General features: G+C 60.2%; 6 protein-coding genes across 6 annotated transcripts; 3 read left to right on the forward strand and 3 right to left on the reverse strand.

The window, feature by feature from the left end:
* Positions 1-182: 182 nt before the first annotated feature.
* On the reverse strand, positions 183-2,055 carry L226DRAFT_490202 (GPP34-domain-containing protein). The gene is made up of 3 exons (XM_067677311.1): positions 1,633-2,055; positions 984-1,236; positions 183-875 (listed from the first exon to the last, which is right to left on the reverse strand). The coding sequence occupies exons 1-3, from the start codon at positions 1,939-1,941 to the stop codon at positions 268-270; spliced, it is 1,170 nt and encodes a 389-aa protein (XP_067533234.1). The 5' UTR covers positions 1,942-2,055; the 3' UTR covers positions 183-267.
* Positions 2,056-2,063: 8 nt separating this feature from the next.
* On the forward strand, positions 2,064-3,909 carry L226DRAFT_151424 (uncharacterized protein). Its single transcript, XM_067672440.1, has 3 exons — positions 2,064-2,110; positions 2,157-2,202; positions 2,254-3,909. Exon 3 carries the CDS (start codon positions 2,271-2,273, stop codon positions 3,891-3,893), a length of 1,623 nt encoding a protein of 540 aa, XP_067533235.1. The 5' UTR covers positions 2,064-2,110; positions 2,157-2,202; positions 2,254-2,270; the 3' UTR covers positions 3,894-3,909.
* L226DRAFT_151497 (uncharacterized protein) lies at positions 3,765-5,035 on the forward strand. Its single transcript, XM_067672441.1, has 3 exons — positions 3,765-3,885; positions 3,939-4,427; positions 4,487-5,035. Exons 2-3 carry the CDS (start codon positions 4,081-4,083, stop codon positions 4,731-4,733), a joined length of 594 nt encoding a protein of 197 aa, XP_067533236.1. The 5' UTR covers positions 3,765-3,885; positions 3,939-4,080; the 3' UTR covers positions 4,734-5,035.
* A 1,964-nt stretch (positions 5,036-6,999) lies between these two features.
* On the forward strand, positions 7,000-8,392 carry L226DRAFT_573078 (uncharacterized protein; the record flags this gene model as incomplete). Its single annotated transcript, XM_067684777.1, has 3 exons — positions 7,000-7,026; positions 7,087-7,782; positions 7,862-8,392. The coding sequence occupies 3 exons, from the start codon at positions 7,000-7,002 to the stop codon at positions 8,390-8,392; spliced, it is 1,254 nt and encodes a 417-aa protein (XP_067533237.1).
* An 822-nt stretch (positions 8,393-9,214) lies between these two features.
* Positions 9,215-9,747, reverse strand: L226DRAFT_151632 (uncharacterized protein). The gene is made up of 2 exons (XM_067672443.1): positions 9,359-9,747; positions 9,215-9,297 (listed from the first exon to the last, which is right to left on the reverse strand). Exons 1-2 carry the CDS (start codon positions 9,587-9,589, stop codon positions 9,289-9,291), a joined length of 240 nt encoding a protein of 79 aa, XP_067533238.1. The 5' UTR covers positions 9,590-9,747; the 3' UTR covers positions 9,215-9,288.
* Positions 9,748-10,513, reverse strand: L226DRAFT_151624 (uncharacterized protein). The gene has a single exon (XM_067672442.1). The coding sequence runs from the start codon at positions 10,434-10,436 to the stop codon at positions 9,906-9,908; it is 531 nt and encodes a 176-aa protein (XP_067533239.1). The 5' UTR covers positions 10,437-10,513; the 3' UTR covers positions 9,748-9,905.

Consider the following 10,513-nt stretch of genomic DNA (forward strand, 5'->3'; position numbering starts at 1 on the left):
CGGCAAGCTTGGAGATGGGTGTATGAGAACTATCCGGCGAACGTAGATATATGTAGATAACTGTCCGAGTGGTCCAAGGCGCCAGACCAGTGCACTCTCATCCCCGTCGTATGCGCCTGTAACTTCTACGATGTCTCCGAGAACATGTTCGTTGCCCGCCGGGCCCGTCAATGACAGGATATGGTTCCAGCAACGTGCAAAAGCAATCAAATAAAAATGTACATCAAGAGGAGACTGCACAGTACGTAGAGGGCATATTATAGCGACCTAAAGCAGCGAATCAAGTTTGGACAGTACCTCTAGCACCCCCGCAATAAGTTCGAAACACAAGTCCTCCTCTCCGCCCACCATCTCCTTCTTGACCTCCTGCACGAGCCCCAGAACGACCTCTCTCGAGCTGACGCCCGCACTTCCCATTCCGATCCGCGAGCCCTCCCTCCGCCGGCTCGACGCCCCGCTCCCCGACGACCCGCTGCTCCCGAACGGCCAACTCGAGAACTCGGCAAGGATGTCGTCGCACCGCTGGAACGCCGCCTCGCGGTCCTCGTATGTCAGCCGCCCGAACGCATTGTCGAGCACGCTCGCGGCATACGCAGCACACACGAGACACACCGCGCGCATGACGCGGCACTGCGTGCCCTCCTTCGTGAGCGCGGTCGGGCGCACGGCGGCGGTAGTGGAGGTGAGGAGGGAGACGACGCGCGTGACGATGGACTCTTTCGTGCGCACATCCGCGACGGGGTGCGTCGCCATGTCGAAGAGGAGGAAGTTGCGCTTCTCGGTGCGCAGGACGCCCTTGTCGACGAGCCCTTTTGCGAGCCGCTCGCGCACCTGCTTTAGCTGGAAACCGATCTTCATCACGTTCCATGTTTCGCCTGCAGAGGAGAGCACGCGCCGGGGCGGGGGTCAGCCTGCGTCGCGTAAGTCCCGCGCTGGGTCGTGCATAGGGCGGGAGGGAGGGCGGTCGGAGAAGGGAGACTCACCGCTGAGGAGGTCGATCCAGCTGTTAATGGCCATCTTCTCTTGCTCCTGGCCCTTCATCATCCGGAGGGCCTCGTCGAGAATCGTCTCGCCCGTTTGTCGGTCATCGAGCACCTCGACGATCCGCTCAGCGAGCGGTAGTTGTCTCCGATTTGGGTCCCGGACGAGTGCGATGCGACGGCGGAGCGCGAGCTCGATGAGTATGCAGCCGCGGAGCGCGTACGAGATATTGTCGTTCCAAAAAGAGAGGTAGCCCTGCCATTGCGGTCAGCACGCGTCAGGAACAGTGCGGTTAGGACATTGATACACGCTCGAGGACAGCATGCACAGGTTGAACTCTAAGTTCCGTGCTGGCAACGCGCAGAGGGAGCCTCTGGAGATGGGTCCGTTGATACCGACTGACGCACCCTCCCGCTGTAGCCCTGATACTCTCCTAGCAGCGCGGCGCAACCGACGCACAATGGTACATGGATCGCGGGCCCCACCGAACGACGCGCAGCAGGCATGGAGCTGCGCACGAGACGCGCGCCGGCCAGCCTCCATTCGCGTCAGCCGAAGCAGCTCAAGACGGCATCTTGCACGAAGTTGATGGTCGAGAGGATACGCGGGGAAGGCGGGGGGTGAGAAGGGATACAGCGTGGGTAGACTCACCTGCTTGTCTTTGAGACCGAGGAGGAGGACCTCCTCCATGATGGTGAGCCGCGGCGGCTTGCCTCCGAGACGGGCATCCTCGTCTTCGCGTTCGAGATCGCGAGGGTCATATGCGATCTTGCTGCCGCCTTCGAATGCAGAACCAGCGTGGAGGGCGGGGGAGTGTGGGGGATCCGGGCGCGAGGCTGAGGTGCCGCCGTTTGAAGGGGCGGTGCCGTTGAATCCCCAGGCGTTGTCAGCGTCGTCGTCGCCGGCAGACGAGGCAGAGGCGGGCACACGACGCCGGGAGAGACCAGCAGAGGAGCTCATCGCATGAGACGGTGAGGGAAGAGACCAAGACAGCAGGCGTCCTCTCTCCGCTGCGGTGGCCGACCTCTTCTCCGCAAGCGCCCATAATTACATATCCGTCGCGCGGGCGGCCCGCCTCTTCTTGCCATCGACCCCGACCCTCTCCTCGCCGTCGTCCACAACGAGCAACGTACGTTCGTCGTCTCTCTGTGTGTTGTGCTTGCTGAATGTAGTAGATAGCCGCAGCGCTCGTCAATGGTCGCCATCCCCGTCGCGCGATCTGTAATGTCGTCTCGTCTTGCTCGTCGGGGGCAGCGACTCACGCATTCACAGGTCTCTGCGTCTGAGTTATGTTGGACGGCCCCCTCACTCGTCTTTCTTCCTGCTCCCCTCGCTTGTCTTCGTCTCCAATTGACAGGCTGCCGACAGAAGTCGTCGGCCTGATCTTCAAGTCCCTCTGGCGGGAGACCGCGCCCCATCCTCAGCTCGACATCGAGACATGGCCTTGGTACGATGCTATCCAGCCCTCTATCGTACGCATCACACATGTCTGTCGTCGCTGGCGCGTCATTGCCCTAGACATCCCTCTGCTCTGGTCCCGCATCGATGACCGTGTCTGGCCCCGTGTCCTTGCCTTCCTCCAACGCTCGCGCTCCGTCCCCATCTCAGTCTCTACCTGCCTCCGTGGTGGTCTTGTCGACCATAATCTCCTGCTCAAGTCCTCCCAGGACCGTCTTCAGCGGCTTGACATACGTCTCGAGGCGGCCGACATCTTTGTCGAGTCCCGCCTCGATTTCCCCGTGCCCTGTCTCGAGGTCTTCACCCTGCAGTGCGAGATCTACGGTGGTGTCGACGTCAAGGACCAGCCGATGCTCTTCTGCGGCGAGACTCCCTCTCTGTGCGCGATGGCCCTGCTCCATGTCCGCCACTGGCTCCCCGCCAATCACTTCCCCAATCTCATCCATCTGAACATATCCTACTTCTTCATGGAGGAGCTTCCTCTCACGGTAATCACTAATCTGCTCTCGAACTGTCCCCGGCTCGAGTCCCTTCACTTTGGCCAGATCTGGAGCTATCTCCTCTTCGACCTCGACCTGCGTCCCCCGCCTGCGCCCGTGCCACTCCTCAAGCTCCGCAGCCTCTCCTCGTCTGGCGGCACGCTCCAGAGCGCACAGGCACTCATATCGTCGCTCATCCTGCCCCGGAACGTCCGCATCCGCATCCATGACGCCCCCGTGCAGTCGCACACCACCGCCCGCGAGAACATGCTCCCTTCTCTGACCTTCTTGGCGCCCCTCACGCGTCTCGAACTCGCCGCCGACAGCTCCCGCCTCTACTTCCTCACCGAGAGCGAGGACGGCGCGGCAGCGGTCTGGATCCAGGCAGTTTGGGACGGCGGCGAGCCCAGCGTGTGGTACGAGTGGCTGCACTGCCTGGGCGAGATGCTCCCATTGTCCGCCATCCGCACCCTCCGCATCTCCCTCCGCGACTGGACGCTCCTGCCGCCGCTCGAGCGCATGCCGTCCCTCGCAGTGCTGGGGGTCATGTCCTTCCCGGACGATGACGCCCCAGATCTCATGATTGCGGCCGTGTGCGCTGCGCTCACGCCCACGAGCGACCCGGACGGCGTCCTCCCCTGCCCGAACCTCTCCACGCTGAGCTTCCAGCTCTGCGCGGCGCGTGGGCTGGAGGAGGTCGGGCCCATGCTCGCACGCCGGGCAGAGAAAGCCTGCCGCCTCTCCCGTCTGGTCGTGGACCGCGTGCGGCTGCCGCGGCCTGTCGGCGAAGAGGTCGTGCTCGACGAGGACATGCTGTACGCTATCGGGAACGACGTCGACCGGCTCGACGTTGGGGAGGGCGGGGAGTGCACGTGGGAGAAGAGGGACGGGTGGGACGTCGATGTTGGGTATTGGAAACTCCCCGCGGGCGACGAGGCGCGGTGCGTCTTCCCGTGGCAGTCCGCGGGTGAGTAAGAAGGAGTGCAGAGTTCGAATCCATCCGATGTCAGTCATTCGAAGGATCAAGTCCGAGCGTACGAACGGAGCGAACGATATCGACGAACGAACGAACGAACGAACGCACGAGCCGAACGAATCGAACGAATCGAAAGTGTCGCTTCGCCCGTGTCAAGTCACACGCCCACGAGTATTGACGAGACCCATGTCTGATGCTACAATACCGGGTCCGCTGCCCGCCGCTCACGAAGCACGATGCCGTTCTCACCGATACACCTGCCGAGCTTCGACTGCCGCAGAGCGCCGCACCTATCGTAACCCCGTTCGAGCGGAGCAAATACTGGTAGACGGAAGCACCTGGAAGACAGATAGTAGACCAGCTCGACAGCGCGAGCGTCCGCCGAGTCCCGACGGTGAAGGTGAAAACAGTCCCCGCGTGATATTGCGTCACCGGGAGAACCATCAGCCCCTCGGGACAAGGGCGTCGGTCAACAGGGTCCCGCTGGACCTGGACTCGCCAGTATATATTGGACGAGCGTCAGGGCCTCGGAGGTGCGTTTGTCATTGTTTCTTTCCGACGTATCATCAGTCAGTTGGTAACTTGAATATAGATGTTGCGATGTCAAGTCGTTGGTGCAGGATCCGCGATGGCCTATTCAGATGACCTCACGATTGGCGAGATCACGCATCGCAAGCTCAGACTGGCCTTCGCTGCTTGCATCGTTCACAGGCCGCTGGCGAATCCCGCCTAGTCGTCTCTCCATGATTCGGTATACTGCTGGCTTCTGCGAGTGCACGAGCGTCTTGCTGACTAGCTGCGATCCCTGCGTCGTCCATCGACCATTTATTCCGACCTGAAGCTGGAGCAGCCAGGTCAAGTCGGGATATTGACGGATGTCGGGTTACGGCACCCATTCGACGGTTGACGAGGACAGCGAGCTCTTGGCCCTGTTCGTTCCCAGCTTATATATATCGCCAAGCACGCGAAGGCCACGAACTTCGCGGCGTGCCCGGACTCGTCACTCAAAGGATCTGATCTGTGCGGAGCGCGGTCGTGGACGACCTCGGAGCGGTTCGTGCCCGCTCCGCGGACCGCTTGCGTCTTGTGCTCTGCAGCGGCGTTCCTCAGTCATCCGAGCATGAATGTCTCGGGAGCTCTGCCAGCCAAAGTTGCCCTGATCATGGTGCGTGTACTACCATGAGATCATGTGCGTGCTCCTCTTGAGCTGATTGGCTGCTACGTACCTTCGTAACCGAAGGAGTACATTCGTAGCTGCAAGCCACACCAGGTTCTGCTGCGCGCCACGCTCGAGGGTGAAGGAAGCTGCCCGTCGGCTTGTTATAAGAGTGGATCGCGGGTGTGAAAGGTACGTGTTTTCTGGTTGTATTACCTATTTCCGTCGCCGCTCTCCCTCGGTCCCCGGTGTGCGTGGGAGCTGCGAACTTTGCCTCGCCTCTCGTGGCACGCCGACGGGACCACTATGGACGTCGTCGAGGGTGCCTGTCCAGCTTACTGTTGGCTGATCCTTGACTGCGCAGGATACGGGGTTGCGTCTGCTACGCAGTTTGGCAGCGACTTCTGCTATTCAAAGGCGATCCAGTCGCGCGAACGTCGCAGGGTACCGATCATGAAAACGTCTCTCCCAGACTCACCACAAGAAACCGGCCATGAAGATGTCATGACATGTGGTCAGCGGCCATGACGGTCCTAGTCGTTGCAGCACTCACGAGCGACGTTCTCCTCGCACTTCCGGTATGGTCCCAATACTCCTATTTCTAAATACTTTCCTTGTCATGGACGGTAGGGATGAGTGAGTGGATGGGTCGACGTTGACGCTGTACCTCAATAACTGAGAGGTCAGCTGGTGCAGCCTTCGCGCAGATCCTTAATGCTTCGCAAGGGCCTATCGTCATACTGCTGAGGTCGTGAGTGGCTCGCAGCCTGTCATCGCGGCGTACGCGGAGTTCGCGATAGATCTGTGGTACACGAGGATACACGAGGCAAGCTTGTGATCGACCGACGGAGCCGCCGAGGCTCTATCTGCTCACCATCCCGCGGTGCCTTGCAGGACGGAAGTTTCCGCGTCCGCGAATATGGCTCGGTACGTGTGCATTGTCTGGGAGTCTTTCTCATAGCTGACATCATCGAGACGGCGTCTTGGTTACCCTGTACGACGCGGTCGAGCTAGTCCCGCGATGGAAGTCCTCGCTCTCCGAGCTTGTGTATGTACCTCTGTTTCTTCACGTCCTCGGACTGACGATATGTTTCCCACCTTCGTAGGACAAGCTCAGAGCGATGCCGACCTTGATTGTTTCACGCTGCTGCCCGCTCCCGCCTGTCCCGTTTGGGACTGTGGACGAGTATGTTGCATGAGAAGATACGCAGCCTGCGCGACGTTCGTCGCATGCGAGATGCCCGACATCATCCATGAGCATGCGCCCGTTACGGCTTCTGCGGGACTCGTGTCTGCACGGTTCGAACCTTCCCTGAGTATGTACGAGGGCGTGACCTTGTACCCCCTCCGGCCCGAAGATAGCAGGTATAGAGCCCGGTGATTGGGTCCGCTTTTCCCCCACTCGCCGCTCCTTCGCGTCTTCGTGCTCGTACTCGAGATCCCACCAGCGATGCTGCCCAGAATTCATTGTCTCTCGAAGAACATCAGATACTATTGCCATCCTATTAGGTTCTGAGGTGAGCAGTGCTATCAGCGGTAGGACGAATGCTGCGCAAGGTGCGAGGAGTCACAAGTCACGGGAAGATGTGACGCCACTCAATCAGCTTCTGGTGAACGCGTCCTGCGCGTTTTTGGGCGCGTCGTCTGCCTGCCGTGAGAGCAAGAGGGACGAATGATGAGAGGGGAGCAATTTGCCTCCGTGCCCCGTTCTAAGCTGACGTCTGCGCTTGACGGACATGAGGCTGTCTTCAGCTGCTGCTGCGATATTAATCTTCCTTTGTCTGCTTCTCTCCTCTTCCCCGTGAAGACCGCCGCGCGTGCTGGACATACTCCCCTCTTCCACCTACTTCCTCCCCCGCCTCCCGCGCCCTCGAGCACGCCTGGCTTCGCTCTTTGTCCTCTCTCTTCTTCTTCGAAGTACGTCCACCTCCTTCGCAAGCCACAACACGATGCACGCCCAACAGAAGCTCAGCGAGGTGCGTTCTTTGTCTTCGTCTTTGTCTTTGTTCTTCGCTTTTAACAAAGAAACGCTTCAGGCCGAGTACAAGGCAGCCCGGATGCGGTTGAAGGACTTCGACGTCCCCGCAGAGCGCAGATGGTCTGAGCTTGTCCCGCCTCGAACTGCACTCACCTTCGCTGCAATATGGGACGAGGAGGAGGGCATGGTCACCTTCTCGGGGGCGCGTCTGCTCGACTCGGAGGGGGACAAAGGCAAAGTCGATCACCTTGCTACTGACTCCCCCTGCGACATCCCCTACACCGATGACCAGTCCCAAGTGCTCACCATCGACCGCTTCGCTATTGCGGTGACTGACTCCACGGGGACGCGTCCCGGGTACGCGCCCCCTTCTGCTGGAGCCGACTCGCTCGCGTTCGCGCGTGACGCGTTGATCGACGCAGACTCGCGTTCTTGCCTTGCTCCTGGAGTCCTTCGCGTCCCTCCCGGGATCAATACCGCCCCCGACAGCCCCGCCGCTCCGTCGTCAATGGCCCTCGCGTCGCTAGCCAATGTCCCTTTCCGCAGGACCATGATCAACAATCCGTTCCGTCGCAGCCGTGAGAGCCATCCGAGACGGCCGGACTTGCACGTACGCACGGGCGGAGGCGTACGGCATTGCGATGGATACATGGATAGCGCCAGGAGCGACGTGACGGACGAGGGTTTCTTTGAGGACCATAGGCTGACGGCCGGGACGTTCGGAACCGCCCCGGTCATGGTCGAAGTGAACCTGGTAAGTCTCCAACTCTGTTTGGCGTGCTCTTCCCATGTCGTGACACAACCTTACGCCTATGCCCTGTTGCGCCCTGCAGTCATCCGCATTCTCGGTCACGACGACCTCCACCTCGCGCTATGTCGAAGTCGACCATCCCTCGCAGGCAGAGCAGTACTCGTGCGAGCAGACGTTCGTCAACAGCGAGCCGAGCGTGCACGAGTCCGCCTGGTCCACCCTGCGCGACGCCGAGCGCAACATCTGCTTCAACGTCCCCCTCGAGATCGGACGCAGGCTGAAGAAGCACCGTCCGTCGCGCTCGCCCCCGTCTGTCCCCGCAGACCCGCAGGAGGTCCTCGCCCGGCAGTACTTCAACCACCTCCCCTCCCCCGCGCCGACGGACTCGTCCGACCTGTCGACCTGGAGCGGGATCGGCGTGCACGGGCGCCAAGGCTGCGGCGGGGCCATGCACGGCATGGACAGCGTGGGACGCAAGTCGAGCCTGAAGCGGGCGGGGTCGCTGCTGCACCGTGTCGTGCAATGCAAGAAGCACGAGGAGAAGGACGAGCGGTGGGTGTACGTCGAGGTCGAGCACAAAGTGAAGCAGCGCGTGTGCGCCGTCTGCGTTTAATGGATAGCGGCCTCGTCCCGTCGTGGGTGCGGGTACGCGGGGCAGGGGGAGTGCTCCCTTGGCCCCCCCAGTGGGGCTGGGGAAGGGGTTTCGGTTCTCTCTGTGTCTGGATACACGCACTGGTGGTCTTCACCTTGACCCTTGACATGGGTATGTACGTGCCGTGGGACCGGCCGCGGCGCGCCTCTCGTCCGAGTCACGGTCTCTTTTCTTATTCCTCCTATGTCGCCTTACTTCTTTCCTGGGATCATGACCGCTCGGGTTTCCGTAGCAGCGCCCTAAGGTGCTGCTTGTTTAGAGCTCTCGGGTTTCCACAGCATGTCTCGTCGATATCCCGTCTCGATGACTCGGTCCTCTCGTCCCCTTCGTTACGGGTTAGTAGTTACTGGAGATCGGTGATCTCCCACACGCTCCTTGCGATACCCTTTTCCCTTTTTTTCCTTCTTCCCCTTCCCCTTTCCCCGTTTTCCTTTTCCGCTGTTGTTTTTTCTCCCATGATGATAGTTTGTATGCCATGGTCGAGCTACCCCTCGCGCTCTCGCTCCCGAGGTCCCCCCGTCTGACGGTTGTATGTACTTGTATCGTTACGCCCTGTTCCGAACTCCTGTATCGTCGTTGTGTCTGTGTAACTAGAAGCCTGCTTCGGTGGCATAATATATGGTCATGCCCTCGTTGCGAGGACACTTACTAGTAGCAGCGTCGATAACCCACAAGGCTTCTAGTGTACAGGCCAGCGCTTGTGGCACATGCCTCGGGGACATGATGATACTCGCCCCGGCGCATAACCACAAATATGTACTGCCAGCACCAAGGCAGATGGTTGGTGCGCGTTAGGGATTCAGCAACTTCAATGGAGGGGCCATAGACCAACTGCCCACCTCCCCCTTGTCGTGATCCTACTGCCGCTATGACCATGCCTCGACTCAATCTCGAGTCTCGACTATGTGTTTCAACGAATGTGCGCACCTTCAGCCTCTCAGCTTCTAGCGTCGCGCCTCTTCGTCTCCCCCTCCCCGTTCCCGGCTCTCCATTGACCTCGATCCCTCGATCACCTACTGCACCTTGCAAGCGACTTCCTCGAACCACGCCTTTCCCCGGCACATCCCATGCACACCATGTACATGCACACGCACATGCCACTGATCGCACACGCACACGCATTGCTCGCACGCAGCGGCCCTGTAAGTATATGTACATGTCGCGAATGAGCACTACATACTACATACTGTATGTATGTGTGCACATGTAAGTACAGCTACCAACTTCCGGCCGCGGCCCGCCCCCGCCGGACGCTTCCTGCTCTTGCGAGTCGCGAGTGGTGAGCTGGGCCCGCGCGAACGGGCGCAAGGGCAAGAATACCGTATCCCCTTGCCGAGGTGGGCACTGGGGGTGAGCGAAGGCGAGGGCAAAGGCGAGAGGGCGAGACAAAGTACGACTACTGACACAGAGATACGGAATACGACGTAACAAGTAACGAGATACGGGATACGAGGGTCAGATTCATCCGGGGCTCCTAATGAAAACTCCAAGAAAAGAAGACGGGGGGATCGAAGCAATGATGAGGAAGAAGAAGAAAAACGACCGCAGAGTGAGCGGGAGTCGAAGCGGGAAGGTATAAACATAAGGACACGATGGGGTACGTATATGGTAGGATATATCTCCAGAAAACTGGCCGAGACTCGTGATTCGAGACTCGAGACTTGTCAAGACGGGGAGAGGAGCGGAGCTGCACACAGCATAGAGAGAACAACAACACCAACAGAACGTACATGGGGATGGGGAACAGGAAACGGAAAAGAACGTGTGGGTGGGTGCCAGCGGGCGCATACAGCGTACCGCGTACCGGGTGTCCGAGCATCCGAGCGTGAAGAAATGAGAAAAAAAGCACGGTGCGTACGCAAAACGCAACGGGGTGGGCGGGACGGGGCTGGGCTGGCAGGTGTCTAGTGAAACAGCGAACAGCGACGTGTTGCGCAGGGAGAAATGGGAAGACGTGAAGGGGACGTGACACGGCGTGAGGGCAAGGAGCAGCGCGGACGCGCATGCGTGTATGACACCCTACCCCGGGATAGGGGCGGCGTCCGAGGCTCGCGCGTTACGGCGCGGCGTGTCACCGAGGGT

This window comes from Lentinus tigrinus (genome assembly GCF_003813185.1).
Source record: "Lentinus tigrinus ALCF2SS1-7 unplaced genomic scaffold L226scaffold_22, whole genome shotgun sequence".
Classification (NCBI taxonomy): domain Eukaryota; kingdom Fungi; phylum Basidiomycota; class Agaricomycetes; order Polyporales; family Polyporaceae; genus Lentinus; species Lentinus tigrinus.